General features: G+C 33.0%; 2 protein-coding genes across 2 annotated transcripts; one reads left to right on the forward strand and one right to left on the reverse strand.

Moving 5' to 3' along the window:
- On the forward strand, positions 2,026-4,166 carry LOC104715713 (WRKY transcription factor 55-like). Its single transcript, XM_019230056.1, has 3 exons — positions 2,026-2,333; positions 2,429-2,512; positions 3,818-4,166. The coding sequence occupies exons 1-3, from the start codon at positions 2,026-2,028 to the stop codon at positions 4,164-4,166; spliced, it is 741 nt and encodes a 246-aa protein (XP_019085601.1).
- LOC104712301 (probable WRKY transcription factor 70) lies at positions 6,993-8,570 on the reverse strand. The gene is made up of 3 exons (XM_010429157.1): positions 8,069-8,570; positions 7,791-7,892; positions 6,993-7,610 (listed from the first exon to the last, which is right to left on the reverse strand). The coding sequence occupies exons 1-3, from the start codon at positions 8,404-8,406 to the stop codon at positions 7,136-7,138; spliced, it is 915 nt and encodes a 304-aa protein (XP_010427459.1). The 5' UTR covers positions 8,407-8,570; the 3' UTR covers positions 6,993-7,135.

The raw sequence follows: 12,397 nt of genomic DNA on the forward strand, positions 1-12,397 counted from the left end.
GGCGCTTGCCTTATTCATGTACTCGGTTAGGAACTGCGCGCTGAATGCGCCGCTACTCGGAGGTCCGGGAAGACCGAGATCCTCGGTCGTTATTCCTCGTGACGCCCCATTTCTGAGTTCTCCTGTCGGGACTGGATCCAGTCTCACCGAGGAGCCCTCCAGAGCCCCCGAGGTGCGGAGGACCTGCCCTGCTGACCCGACGTCCCCGGATGGGGGATGCTCGTCACGTCGCGAGCTCGCGTTACTATTTAAGACTGACGAGCTTGGAGCTTCGTTGCTCTCTGACGGCGCGAAAACGGGTAACGTTCTGATCCCGGGTGGGGTAACGTGGACCGCCTCAAAGTCGATACGAGTCCGGGGAAGCGCTCTTTCTGTGGGATTGGTTAAAGCTGTTCCCGAAGAGTACGCGGAATCCGGGTAGGGTCCGAGATTTGCGCGAGAAGCGAGCTCTTGTTCATGCCGCTCGATTCTGTTCATGAGGGCCCGATTTGTCGCATCTTGACTTTGGGTCTTATCGATCAGAACGGCGAGCATTCCGTGAATCTCGGACAGATCGTTGCTGACGGGGGGCCTGGAGGAGACCACCGGCGCATGGTGCTGTCCGGGTCGGTTCGTTCCGTTATTCTCTGAACGAGTCCATACTCGGGACTGATTCCTGTTTCCTGTCAAGATCGCGGGGGCCGTGGGAACAACCCCGACGGTAACCCCTGGGTTTGTACTACCGAGATTCTGAGTTTGGGCGGGTCTGTGATGAGTGAGACCCGAACCTCCCAAAATACTTTGGTTCGGTGCTTGACTGTCGTCAAGTGATGAGCCTGTCCCGGGTCTGACTAGATCTGTAACCTCGTTATCGGACTGGGCTGACGCGGGTGCACCCTGGGAAGGTGCACTGATGGAGGTGGATCCGTGGACTGCCGCTGGTGGAGCAGTCTCTGAGATGATTGTGTTAGCGGTGGATGGATCCATTTCGCTGGAGTTCAAAGCAGTCGATTTTTGAGAATAGAAAGACCTAAGTCCCCACAGGCGGCGCCAAGTTGTTGGGGCTAGAAACAACAATTAGAAGAATAAGTTTGTAAAATGAGATCTGGGCAGACTTTCGGTACAAATCGACTTAGAACTATGAAAAACAACGAACTGGACTTTTGTATTCACTTTTTCTATTGATTCGCTCTGAGCTTGATTACATGTGTTGTGTCCTTCACATTCATCTGCTATTTAAACTAAAATTCCTCGAAACCCTTCCTGAACGTCTCGCTGCAATCTCGGCTCCCCAATCCCGATTTCTTCTCCAGGTTGACTTCATCCTCCTGCTCGGGTTTTCCTCCATGGGCCCTTACTGGGCCTCTTTTCCTGGCCTGCGCGTACGCCCTAATGGGCTTATTTGGTGGGCCTTATGATCGTCGAAACCCAACACCAACACCTATGTATATAAATATTGAAAAGAAGACCATGACTTAGTCAATGTGACTGCTTCTTTCTCCTATCGTGTTTGTCAAAACAATTACCCTCCCAAAAAGTTAAGTTAATTTGTCGGACGATAGACGATCTAACGATTTAAAACATACTCTCACACCTTTATTAACCAAAAAGAGAGCATAGTCCTTATCTTCTTTTTGTCACATCCATTAATGTATCTAGAAATAAATATTACCAACGTGTTTGTTATGGAGTAAAGTTTTAGTTTAATTAATTCATGATTTTGCCAATATGTCAACACACACACACACACACACACACACAAAAAGAGATTAAAGACGAAGGTAATTATATGATTGGAGATTGTATTACGCACGTCGCATTCTGAAATATTTCACAATCTTTGATTTTTTTCAAAAGGGAATCAACATAAGATCCAACCTTTCTTTACGTGTTATGATATAGTTGTATGTGTATATATACAAGTGTAGAGATGTCTCATATCTACACACAAAACAGATCAGAGATCACGAAGGTAAAAAGAAGTATTACATATGTTTGTAGTGTGAATAAAATAAATATATATATAAAAAGGCGCATAATCGAACGATGGAGGAGATAATGACAATGATCTTCAACGGAATCAATCTGGTTAAGGAGCTTGAGTTTAGCTTATCATCACAAGAGCCGCCAGAATCAGATTTATCTAATTCTCTCGGCTTGATCTCCACTTTATTCGGAGACGCAAACGAGCGGCTTACAATCCTACTAGCGTGGAGGAACTCTTTGCCTCAACATGAACCGGTTCGAATGATGGATATGATGATGCAGACAGAACCGGCTTTGACGCAGGACCACTTGTTAAGGTGCCCTATGATGCAGACGACAGTGGAGGGTCTTGATACATCGAGGCCAAGGCATCGAGAATAAACTAATACAAACATTTATTAATGTCTGTACGCATGTGTAAATTGTTATTTGTATATATGTGTTAATTGTTATTAATGCGTAGGGGAGGATGGATGTTCCCGCCGGACGACAATTACACTTGGCGTAAATATGGTCAGAAGGGAATTCTCTGTTCTACATTTCCTCGGTAAATTACACTAATTAATCAATACTAATGATGGTTTATTGCTTACGTAGTTGTACATTCGTTTATGGCCCTTAATTTAATACTACCAGTTCTTGTTTTGAAAATGGTTTCATTGAAAGACCGTTAACATTACAAATTGGTTTTATAAAGCATCTTGAGTTTATCTTTGTATCATTAATTTGATCCAGAGGCCAGAGACATGGGGTCGTTATGATAATTTATAACCTACGAAAAAAATTGCACATCATTTTATTTTATTATATATATATGCTGTCACCATTTGTAAAAGTAGCCAATTAAATTAATTGCTTTAGATATATATTTATATATATATATATATATATATAAATTTTGTAACGGAAATAGAATTCTATTTGGACATATACTCAAGTAGTTTGTATTTATATCGTTGTTGTGTTACTATTTGGATTCATCGCATGATATTTGTTATTGGACCAAAAAAATAATTGTTTTGGATTTGATGAACGCACTGAGATCTTTTGTATACGATTCGATTAGGTTTTCGTTTTAGAAAAACATAAACATTTTAGTGCATTTCCATCCTTAATACAATGGGGAGAATCTTCTAATAACTAAAAAAATACTAATATGTAAAAAAGTAACATTATTTTAGTAATTAGATGTCCTTAGAATCAAGACATTATTTTAATTTTTTTGTTTCAGTTTAGTTGTTGTTTTCACTTTTTTTTTTTATAATCCAGGTATCCAAATCCCAGTGGACTCTGAGTAGCCCACTAGCCCGAAGGCTTGGTGTGCATCCCGAAGGCGGCAAGAGTGGTTCCTGAAGACCGCATAGTCCAATGTTAAATTTTTCTGCAGTGGCCACTTAAGGTGTTTGCAGCCGTGGGGATTCGAACCCGGGAGTATTGGGAATCTCACCCTCAACCCAAAATCCATCCTACCACTTTTCAATGTGATTTTTAGTAGAAAATTATCTCATTTGTCCTTTACTAAATGAATAAAAAATTAGATCATTTAGAATTTAGTAGTCAAACAAGGGTATAATAGAACATTTATCAATTTTCTTAATTTGTGTGAAAAATTCTATAACGACAACTAATAGAAACCGGAGAACGTATTAAGGATGGAGATGGTCATATGGTATATATTGAACAGAAACAATAATTAGTCTTTTAAATTTTTTTATTTAACCTAATTAAATTTTGTTTAAGTTGTATTAAAAAATGTTACTGTTTCAGTTGGATTAATTAATCAAAAAAATTTTATGTCCTAATTAGTTTACTCGGAGTTACAACTTTTAATAATAAACACCAAAATTTGTAGGGCGTACTATAGGTGCACCCACCAGAAATTATACAAGTGTCCGGCGAAGAAGCAAGTGCAACGGCTCGATGAAGATCCTTATACGTTCCGTGTCACTTACCGTAGTACACACACGTGCCATTTATTCACCACTTTCCCGATCTCATCAGCACATACCACCACAACAACCGCAAACGTACCCGCCGTCGTTAACTTGGCCGAAGCTATGATTAGAAACATGGACTCCGTTGTTCCATTATTGGGTGAACCCTACTTTAACCATCATTGCCTCGTTCCTGGAGATGATGGTGATGGCGACACGTGGAACTCTCCTTCGCAGAGATACGAAATGTCCTCCGATCCTAGTTAATTAAGCTTTTTAAGATTCTAAGTTTTAAAAATGTTACTCTATGAGTTTATTTTTGTTTAGTTAAGGTTTATATGTTTTTTTATCATTAGATCTTTCAAATAATGTTTAAACATAGGATGAAAGTAGAAATCCATATATAAAAAAACCTTTCAAGTGGTGTCATGATAAGACTTGAGGTATATTTGCGTCTTAGTTTTAGAAATAAATTATTATATCAAAAATATCATCATAATTTACAGTAGTTTTGATCAGATTCACAAAACGTTCAATTACTTTACGAAATATTTGCTACGAAGATTAGTGACAATGATTATGAATAAAGCAAAATATAAGTATATCTGTATATGAGACTATTTGCAATGGAAATATAACTTCTGAAGTCTTTTATTTTTCATGAAAAGATTTCATATAGTTTAAAGGTATGTATATAGTATATGTCGAAATTCGTTGCATCTTTGTATATGCTGAGCAATGAGCATGATACTTTTAAAGCATAATGATGAGCATATCAAAGAGTTTCAAGAAACTAGCTAGATACAAAGTTTTCATCATAAAAATCCAGTGTAGTTCCGTGTAATAAACGTTGGTTTTTTTCCCCCAACAAGTCCTTACAGTAAATATATACTTTCATTCTATCGTATATACTAGAAAAATCACAAGTTTCAGAATGTGCTGAGAAGCTTGTTGGGGTTTTTCTTTTGTTGTGTTGCAAGCAGTGAATCAAAAACCAAAGGGAGTGTTTCATTTCTTTCTGTGTCACTTGTCTCATGTCTTGTGTCTCGTCCGCTTTTTGTCCCTTTGTCCAATATTTTTTTTGTCATTTTATTAAGAGAACACGACACTTATCCCTAAATAATAGGGACACTTTTTAATGTAATGTTTCCTTTTATATTATTACCCACCCGATAATACAAAAGATATAGCAAAACAAAGAATAGAAAAGGACCAATTCGTCGAGTTGTATTTTGTACACATGTAGTCGCTACTTGAGAGATGTTTAAACCCTCGCGTAAAAGGCAGTGAACAGTCCTATATGCATTTTTCTCTTATTTTCCTGACTATTTAGCAATAATACTTGTAAACAAAAAATCCTAAACCCTAGTTGTTATATGTATCCCTTTTATAATAAAACGGAAGTACATAACATTGTTTTGTAGACTATATAATTTTAATAAGTTGGTTACAAATAGGTTATATATTAATAGATAGATTAATTGATTACAAGTTAAATAATGAGTGCAACTTTAATTTTCTGAAAATCTTAATGAAAATATTCTAAAGAATAATTTGATATCATCTAACTTACCATATTAATTTCTTTTATTAAATAATTCATCCATATTAAAATCTTTTGATATCTAAATTAACATATTAATTTGTTAATTATCATTATACTTCACCTCTCATTTTTATATATGAGTCTATTTTGTGAAACAAATAAATTATCATATTATTTATTATAATTAAAAAATAGTTTTATTTCTGGATATACCATAAGTTGAATTTTTAAAAACAAATATAAATTGTTCAATCTATAAAATATTTAAGCTTTAGTAAGATTATTCTTTACAAATAATATCTATTGAATTAAAATTTTTACTGAGTAGGTCAAAATTTGAATATTTAAATTCAATTTCATATTTTTTTGTTGAATTTTATGATTTTATGATTTTATATAATAAATGTTAAATAATTTATTTTAAAATATTTTTAAAATATTAAAACTTGATATAAAAGTTAGAAACTATAAACACTCTAAATGAGTTGTTATAGCAATGTCAAGAATATATCACTATAATATGAAAAAATTTCAAAAAACCAAGTATATTAAAACAAAAAGTAACAATATATTAAATTACTCAATATAATAACTCGCTTTTTAAAAACCAAATTTACAAAATTCTGTCTTATAATGACATTCAAGTCATGATGTGGAATATACATTGTTAAAATAACTTCACATATATAAACTAATACAACATATTAAAATTTTATTTTAAAATATAAAATATACAAAATTTTGTATAAAATAAAATTTAACTTGTGTTATAGCATGGGTACTTATCTAGAATCATTAACAATATAAAACTTACAAAATATGTTTTTTTTTTCAAGCCATCATATTTAGCATATGATTTTATTGTATAATGTCTTATCCAAAAAAACTTTTAAAAACAATCATATAAATTATATTTTATATAAAAATTACATTATAAATAAAATGTATTTCAAGAGCATGGGTCTTATTCTAGTATACTTGTAATTATGTATGTATATCATAACGATCAAATAATTTGTTATTACTGCATAAATTAGAACTTAGGGCTTGGGAATGTTTACAAAGATATACTGATATAGTAATAGAGGGGAATGTTGCTACAAATAGAGTGGCTGGAATTTATGTAGTCATCACTCATCAGTAGACAATAATGTTGCTACGATTATTTATTTTCTCCGTTTTACAAAATAAATATTATTTTAGAGTTTTCTTTTTTTGTTTCACAAAAATATCATTTAATATTTTCATATATGGTTTTAATTATTATTTTAATTTAATTTTAGTCCGAAACAACTTTTTATTAGATTTCAGTTATTATTAATTTTTATTGAAAAGGGATGAAGTGTATTTTAAAATTTTCTTCAAATGTCAAAATAATATTTTTGAAAAAACGGAGAGGATATTTGTTATTGATGCATTAATTAGAGGGGAAATATAGGGAATGTTGACAAAAAGATAATAGTAGAGGGGAGATTGACAAAAAAAAAAGATAATAGTAGAGGGGAATGTTGCTACAAATAGTAGCGGCTAACGTCTAACCCACCGTATTGCAAAAGAGAAGGATTGTTATTTATAATACTATATGTACAGTACAGAGACACTCATTGGAGACGAGGACAAAATATATATGCGTTTTCCATTCTACAAGCCTAATGATTAACTCATGGCCTTAGTCTATAGTAGTGTAAACTCAAGATAGATTCGAACATGAATTGAAGATAGCGTAGTGCTCATTGTCGCTGAACTCGAAATCGCCGCCATCTCCAAACATCATGAGCTCCTGAGAACCCAAAACATTGATAGATGTACTAGTGTCCCCACTAACGTAAATGGCCTGATGATGATGATGATGATGATGATCCTCTTCGAACACTATTTCAGGCCACACCAAGTTATTCCCCGTGGACGAACCATGATGACGATGATTCTCTTCTTCCTCCTTCATCGAGGTCGTCAAACTAGGACTCTTGTGCTCTTCCATATCCATGGTGATCTCATCATGATGATTATCACAAGCGTTGACCTTGGGTATTGCTGCGTTGGTGTTGCACGTGTGGCTTCCCATGTATGTGATGCTGAACATCCCTGGTTCGAGCTCCACCTTCTGGACTTGCTTTGTTGCCTTGCACCCTTGAGTGTACTTGTGTGTGCACCTAAAGTAACTTCTGCAAAACATAAATTAAAGAAAAAATAATTTAGGCCAAAATTTATTATATGCCACAACCAATTATAAGCTCAGACCACATTGATGGTAGATATAATTGCGGTCCATGTATAATAATAATACCCGGCAACATGTCACATAATATAATATACACAACTATGTACATAGGGGTAAAAAGGACCTTGGGAATTTGGCATTAAGAATCTCCTTCTGTCCATATTTCCTCCAAAAAAATGTGTCCTCAAGTATAGGCGACTGTGTAGTCCACGTCTCGGATCTCTTCCTGCTCATAATATTATTGAAAATTTATTAGTCATATGGCCCTTTATCTACTATGATTATTCTTGTAAGTTGCAACCAAATCTAAATGTTTTGTTTGTTTGTGACTAACCAAAACGGAGTATTAAAATCCTAGCTAGATGATCTTTCGAGTTTTGAGATAAGAAATGTGAAACTTACTTTCTTTTGTAGCATCCTCTTTTACCCTTAACGGGTCCCAATCTTTTCCGACTATCTCCGGAATCTTCAAACTTGCCGTCGTTGTCGCATGAAGCATTTTGAGAGCCCTCAACGGCGGCAAGAGAGGAGGAGGAGGAGGAGGAGAGGTGTTCGATGGAATCAAGAATGGAGATAGCCTTGTTAAAAGTCTCTAAGATTTTAGCCGCTAAATCCTCCGCTGAACCCTGACCCAACCCGGGTTGAGAGAGGAGTTGCTGAAGCTTAGTGGCTAACTCATGGCCTTCAACGAGTTGGTGGTTCATAACTTTAAGCTTTATTGCTTTGTTAGTAGTATCCATTTGTTTATTTTTAGGAAGTTTTTGGTGGTTTTTTTTCTTTCTTTCTCTCTTGGTGTTGTTTGTATGATTAAAGGGAAAGAAGAGAAGTGTGTGTAAATATAAGGTGGAAAAAAAGATTTGTAATGATGCGTTTGTTTTTTTGTTGGGTTTCTTTGATTTTTATTTTTTTTTTTGGAGAGAGAGAGAGGGAGGAAGATGTGAGGAAATGAGAAGGAAGATAGAGATAGATGTGCGAGGAAATGAGATGGAACTTGAACTTATCCACCCCCTTATTATTTTTTTGCTTGTGGAGCTTCCTGACGTAAGCTCGATGATGTAGTGATCATGATGTCATTTCATCTCTCAATGAGAATGGAATATAGAATCTTGCTGTAATCCAATACTTACTTAGGAATTAGGATCATTCAATGATTTCTATAATCGGATAACTTTTTGGACCGAAATTTAGACTAATAAAAGAATCTAGAAAATATCCGTTCAAAGTTCAAACCTTCCTTTTCTTTTTTTACTGATTTAGTAAAAGTTTAAACAGAGTGATGTAGTGAATTGAATTAGGGGTCGTATATCAGATTTGATATCCAAATTTTATGATCTATTTTTCTATTTTGCCGAAGATACTGTATTTTGAATAGTAGTTTTGCATACCAAAAATTCAAAACGACATATATAGATAGGTCCTTATCAGCTATTACCGAGATGTATACTCCCTAAATAGACCTACCTAGTTCAAATAGATTACGTTCAGACGAGTCCTAAATGAATTGCTTTGACATAAACTAATTGAGTGATGGATATTGGGGCAGACAGGCTTATCTAAGTTCGATTGATTATGTTGAGAATGAGAAATTACATGAGTAGAAACTAGAAAGTAAATTGGATCTCTAGCTCTCATTTGCCCTCCAGTACGACTAATTAACTTTTTATATATTATAAACATATGTAATTAGACTAAGTTAACTAAACATCTCATTTGACTACTATAAAATATGGCGTATCAAAACTAAACTTTTCTACCCAATTGTTTTTTTCTAGAAACTCTATATTATAATAGACTTAAATTCGATACATTCTATAATGATAACAACACAATGTATTGTTGAAAAGTATTAATGTGTCGTCTCTCACTCGGATCACTCTGTTCTGTTTCGTCGAAAAGGTACAGTTAGGCATTATACGTATTTTAATATATAATATAGGTGTATCATTAGCATATCATCTTTTTAATATTTGGCTTTAATTTTAGTAGAAGATAAATATTTTCAATACTTTTCAAACTCAATGGCCCTCGCTCACTATTTCCATGAATTATATACGTACACGTATATGGGTACTCCTCGCTTAGAGTCAGAGATGTCCTAGTTGGTCTAGTGCACACTCACTCTCTTCTAACCAAGTTTAAACTAACGATTGATAATTTATATAGGACATGTTTGACATGACTAAAATGGTAACCATTTTTTTTTTGGATTTTTAGCCCATAATTTTTATTTACGGAAATATATTAGTGTATTATCTATTGCCGAGTTTTTCAACGTCATGATTTTGAGACTATCTCCTATAATGAAGTTTAAGACATCATTTGAGCTAGGATCAAAAGATAAATCAATTTCAGAACACAATTAAATCCTGAACAGAGACTATTGCTAATTCACTATTAAGACTATTTTTCTGATAAAAGGGATACTAAAAGACAAATTTTAGGATAAGAGTTTTGTTTTAGTTATTTTGGGTGTTGTTAGCTACCACGGGCACGGCTTAGTTTTAGTACACCTCCAGAAAGGCAGAAACCAATAAACTACTGACAAGATTTGTTCGCAGGTTCATAAATGAGATCTGTGTTATTAATGGCGTAAAGTCTAGTTGTTGTGTCTCAACATTTTCATTAAATTCAAAAGGTTGGTTCTGTAGCAAAATTTATAGTATGTAATCCAGTTGGCAAATCGCAAATACATTTATTAATTCACCTATCCTAAGGACATCTCCAAGAGATACTTTAAAAATGAAATATGCAAACTTCAAAAATGAAGTATGAGGCTTTTTTTCTCCAAGAGTATACTTTATATATGAAATTTTTGAAATAAGTATTTTACATTATAGTCTTTATATTATTCATAATTACTTTAAAATTATAAAACTTTTATAAATAACAGTAAAACATACATTAAAATGTTAATTTTAATTTTTTATAATATATAAGACATTAAAACATATAATATTTTATAACTTTATAATACAAAAAACATATAATATTTTATAACTCTAAAACATACATTAATTTTTTTTAATATTAATAATTTAATTTTATTTAAAACATATTTAATTAATTTTATATGTAACAATTAAATTTATAAGAATATATGTGAAATACTTTGAACCGACAAAATTTTAGGACTAAAATGATTAAAAAAATATAATTTATGAGATTATTTATGAGATACATAAATCTAAGGATTGAAATACAAAAAAAAAATGAAACTTCAAATTTGAAGTTTTGAACAGTAATACTTCAAATATGGAGTGTCACTGTTCAAAACTCCAAATTATAAAGTATTGAAATATCTCTTGGAAGATATAAAACTTCAAATTTGAGGAGATAGAGTATCTCTCGGAGATGCTCTAAGTCACGGTAATATAGTTTTATAATATATTATTAATCAAACTTATTAGGCCGGCATAATGCATTGTCTATCGAATGAGAATTAGTCTCTGACCAATTGTGTATTAGTCACAGGAATAATATATATATATATATATATATATATATATATTTAAATAATGTTTTTTCAAGGGATGATGTAAGAAAAAAGTCAATGGGGAAGAGGTGTTGACAAGGGAATAAACAATAATAAAATGATTAAAAATATATCAAAATCAAGTTTTTGCTTAATCAAATCTGAAGCTTAATTAGCTGTCCTTTCAGAATTAGTTAGTTGAGTATCCTCCATTAACAACTTGCTAACTATCGGTTATCAAAAACTGTGGATGGTAACCTATGTTCTGTTTTTGGAAGGTGGGCTATATGCAAAAAATTATAAAATAAAAGTATATGCATTTTGAAAGTATAACATCGATAGTGTTTTCTTTATAATACATTTTTTGAGCTTAGAATCAGAATTTTGTTTTCAAATTACTATTGGTGTTAGTTGTATAATCTAAAACACTATAGGATTGCATTGCAAAATAATGATAAATCCCGATTTGATTATTTTCTCATAAATCGTAGGAAGTTGTACTTGTATTGTTAAAAGAAGATAAGTGAATATCTAGCAAATGGGGCAACCATGAACCTCGACGCATCTCTATCACGATTTTTCTTTCAACAGATTCATATATGAATGGCTGTAGTTTTTGTTGGATGTTTGTTTTTAGTTAATGATATAACACTTCAAAATAGTTTTGAATTTTCAATAAAAAAAAAGAATCAAATTATCAAAAAAATTGGATATTTGTTAGCTTTTTTTTTTTGTTTTTCTTTGTTGAATAACACACCATCTTTTGTTATAGAAAATCCGTTATTTATAAACTAGTAGTACATAACATACATATAATGCACTCGAGAAATATGAATGTTTTATACATATCTTCAAATGGATCGAAGTATAACGATGGCAATAATGATAGTAAAAGTCATCAAGTTGTGTAGGCAACTATTAATGTCTATAGATGTATCCAAAAATACCATTTAATAAGGGGTCCTATAGACATAGCTATGATAATTATTCATACTACAAGCCAACACCCGCGTAGCAATTTAGACATTGATACTACAGTACAGCGTTGTACTATTTGTTAAAAGTTTATGTCATTATATAAATATCAAATATGTATGTAGTTATGTATACTACAACCGAATGATGTTTACTAGAATTCCTCAATTTTTTTCTAAGTTTGTATTAATGTAAATAGAGGAAACCAAAAACAAGATCATAATATTTCCTCAAGAGCTCGAATTTCATACTACGATTAAGACCCAACATAAGCTGTAGTATAA

This window comes from Camelina sativa, chromosome 9, assembly GCF_000633955.1.
Source record: "Camelina sativa cultivar DH55 chromosome 9, Cs, whole genome shotgun sequence".
Classification (NCBI taxonomy): domain Eukaryota; kingdom Viridiplantae; phylum Streptophyta; class Magnoliopsida; order Brassicales; family Brassicaceae; genus Camelina; species Camelina sativa.

What these genes read in the sequence shown, in the direction of transcription:
- LOC104715713 (XM_019230056.1), top strand. Translation starts at nt 2,026, where the DNA reads ATGGAGGAGATAATGACAATGATCTTCAACGGAATCAATCTGGTTAAG. An exon ending in CTTGATACATCGAGGCCAAG is followed by an intron (nt 2,334 to 2,428) that starts GCATCGAGAATA and finishes ATTAATGCGTAG; the next exon opens with GGGAGGATGGATGTTCCCGC. An exon ending in CTCTGTTCTACATTTCCTCG is followed by an intron (nt 2,513 to 3,817) that starts GTAAATTACACT and finishes CAAAATTTGTAG; the next exon opens with GGCGTACTATAGGTGCACCC.
- LOC104712301 (XM_010429157.1), bottom strand. Translation starts at nt 8,406, where the DNA reads ATGGATACTACTAACAAAGCAATAAAGCTTAAAGTTATGAACCACCAA. An exon ending in AGAGGATGCTACAAAAGAAA is followed by an intron (nt 7,893 to 8,068) that starts GTAAGTTTCACA and finishes TATTATGAGCAG; the next exon opens with GAAGAGATCCGAGACGTGGA. An exon ending in CTTAATGCCAAATTCCCAAG is followed by an intron (nt 7,611 to 7,790) that starts GTCCTTTTTACC and finishes TATGTTTTGCAG; the next exon opens with AAGTTACTTTAGGTGCACAC.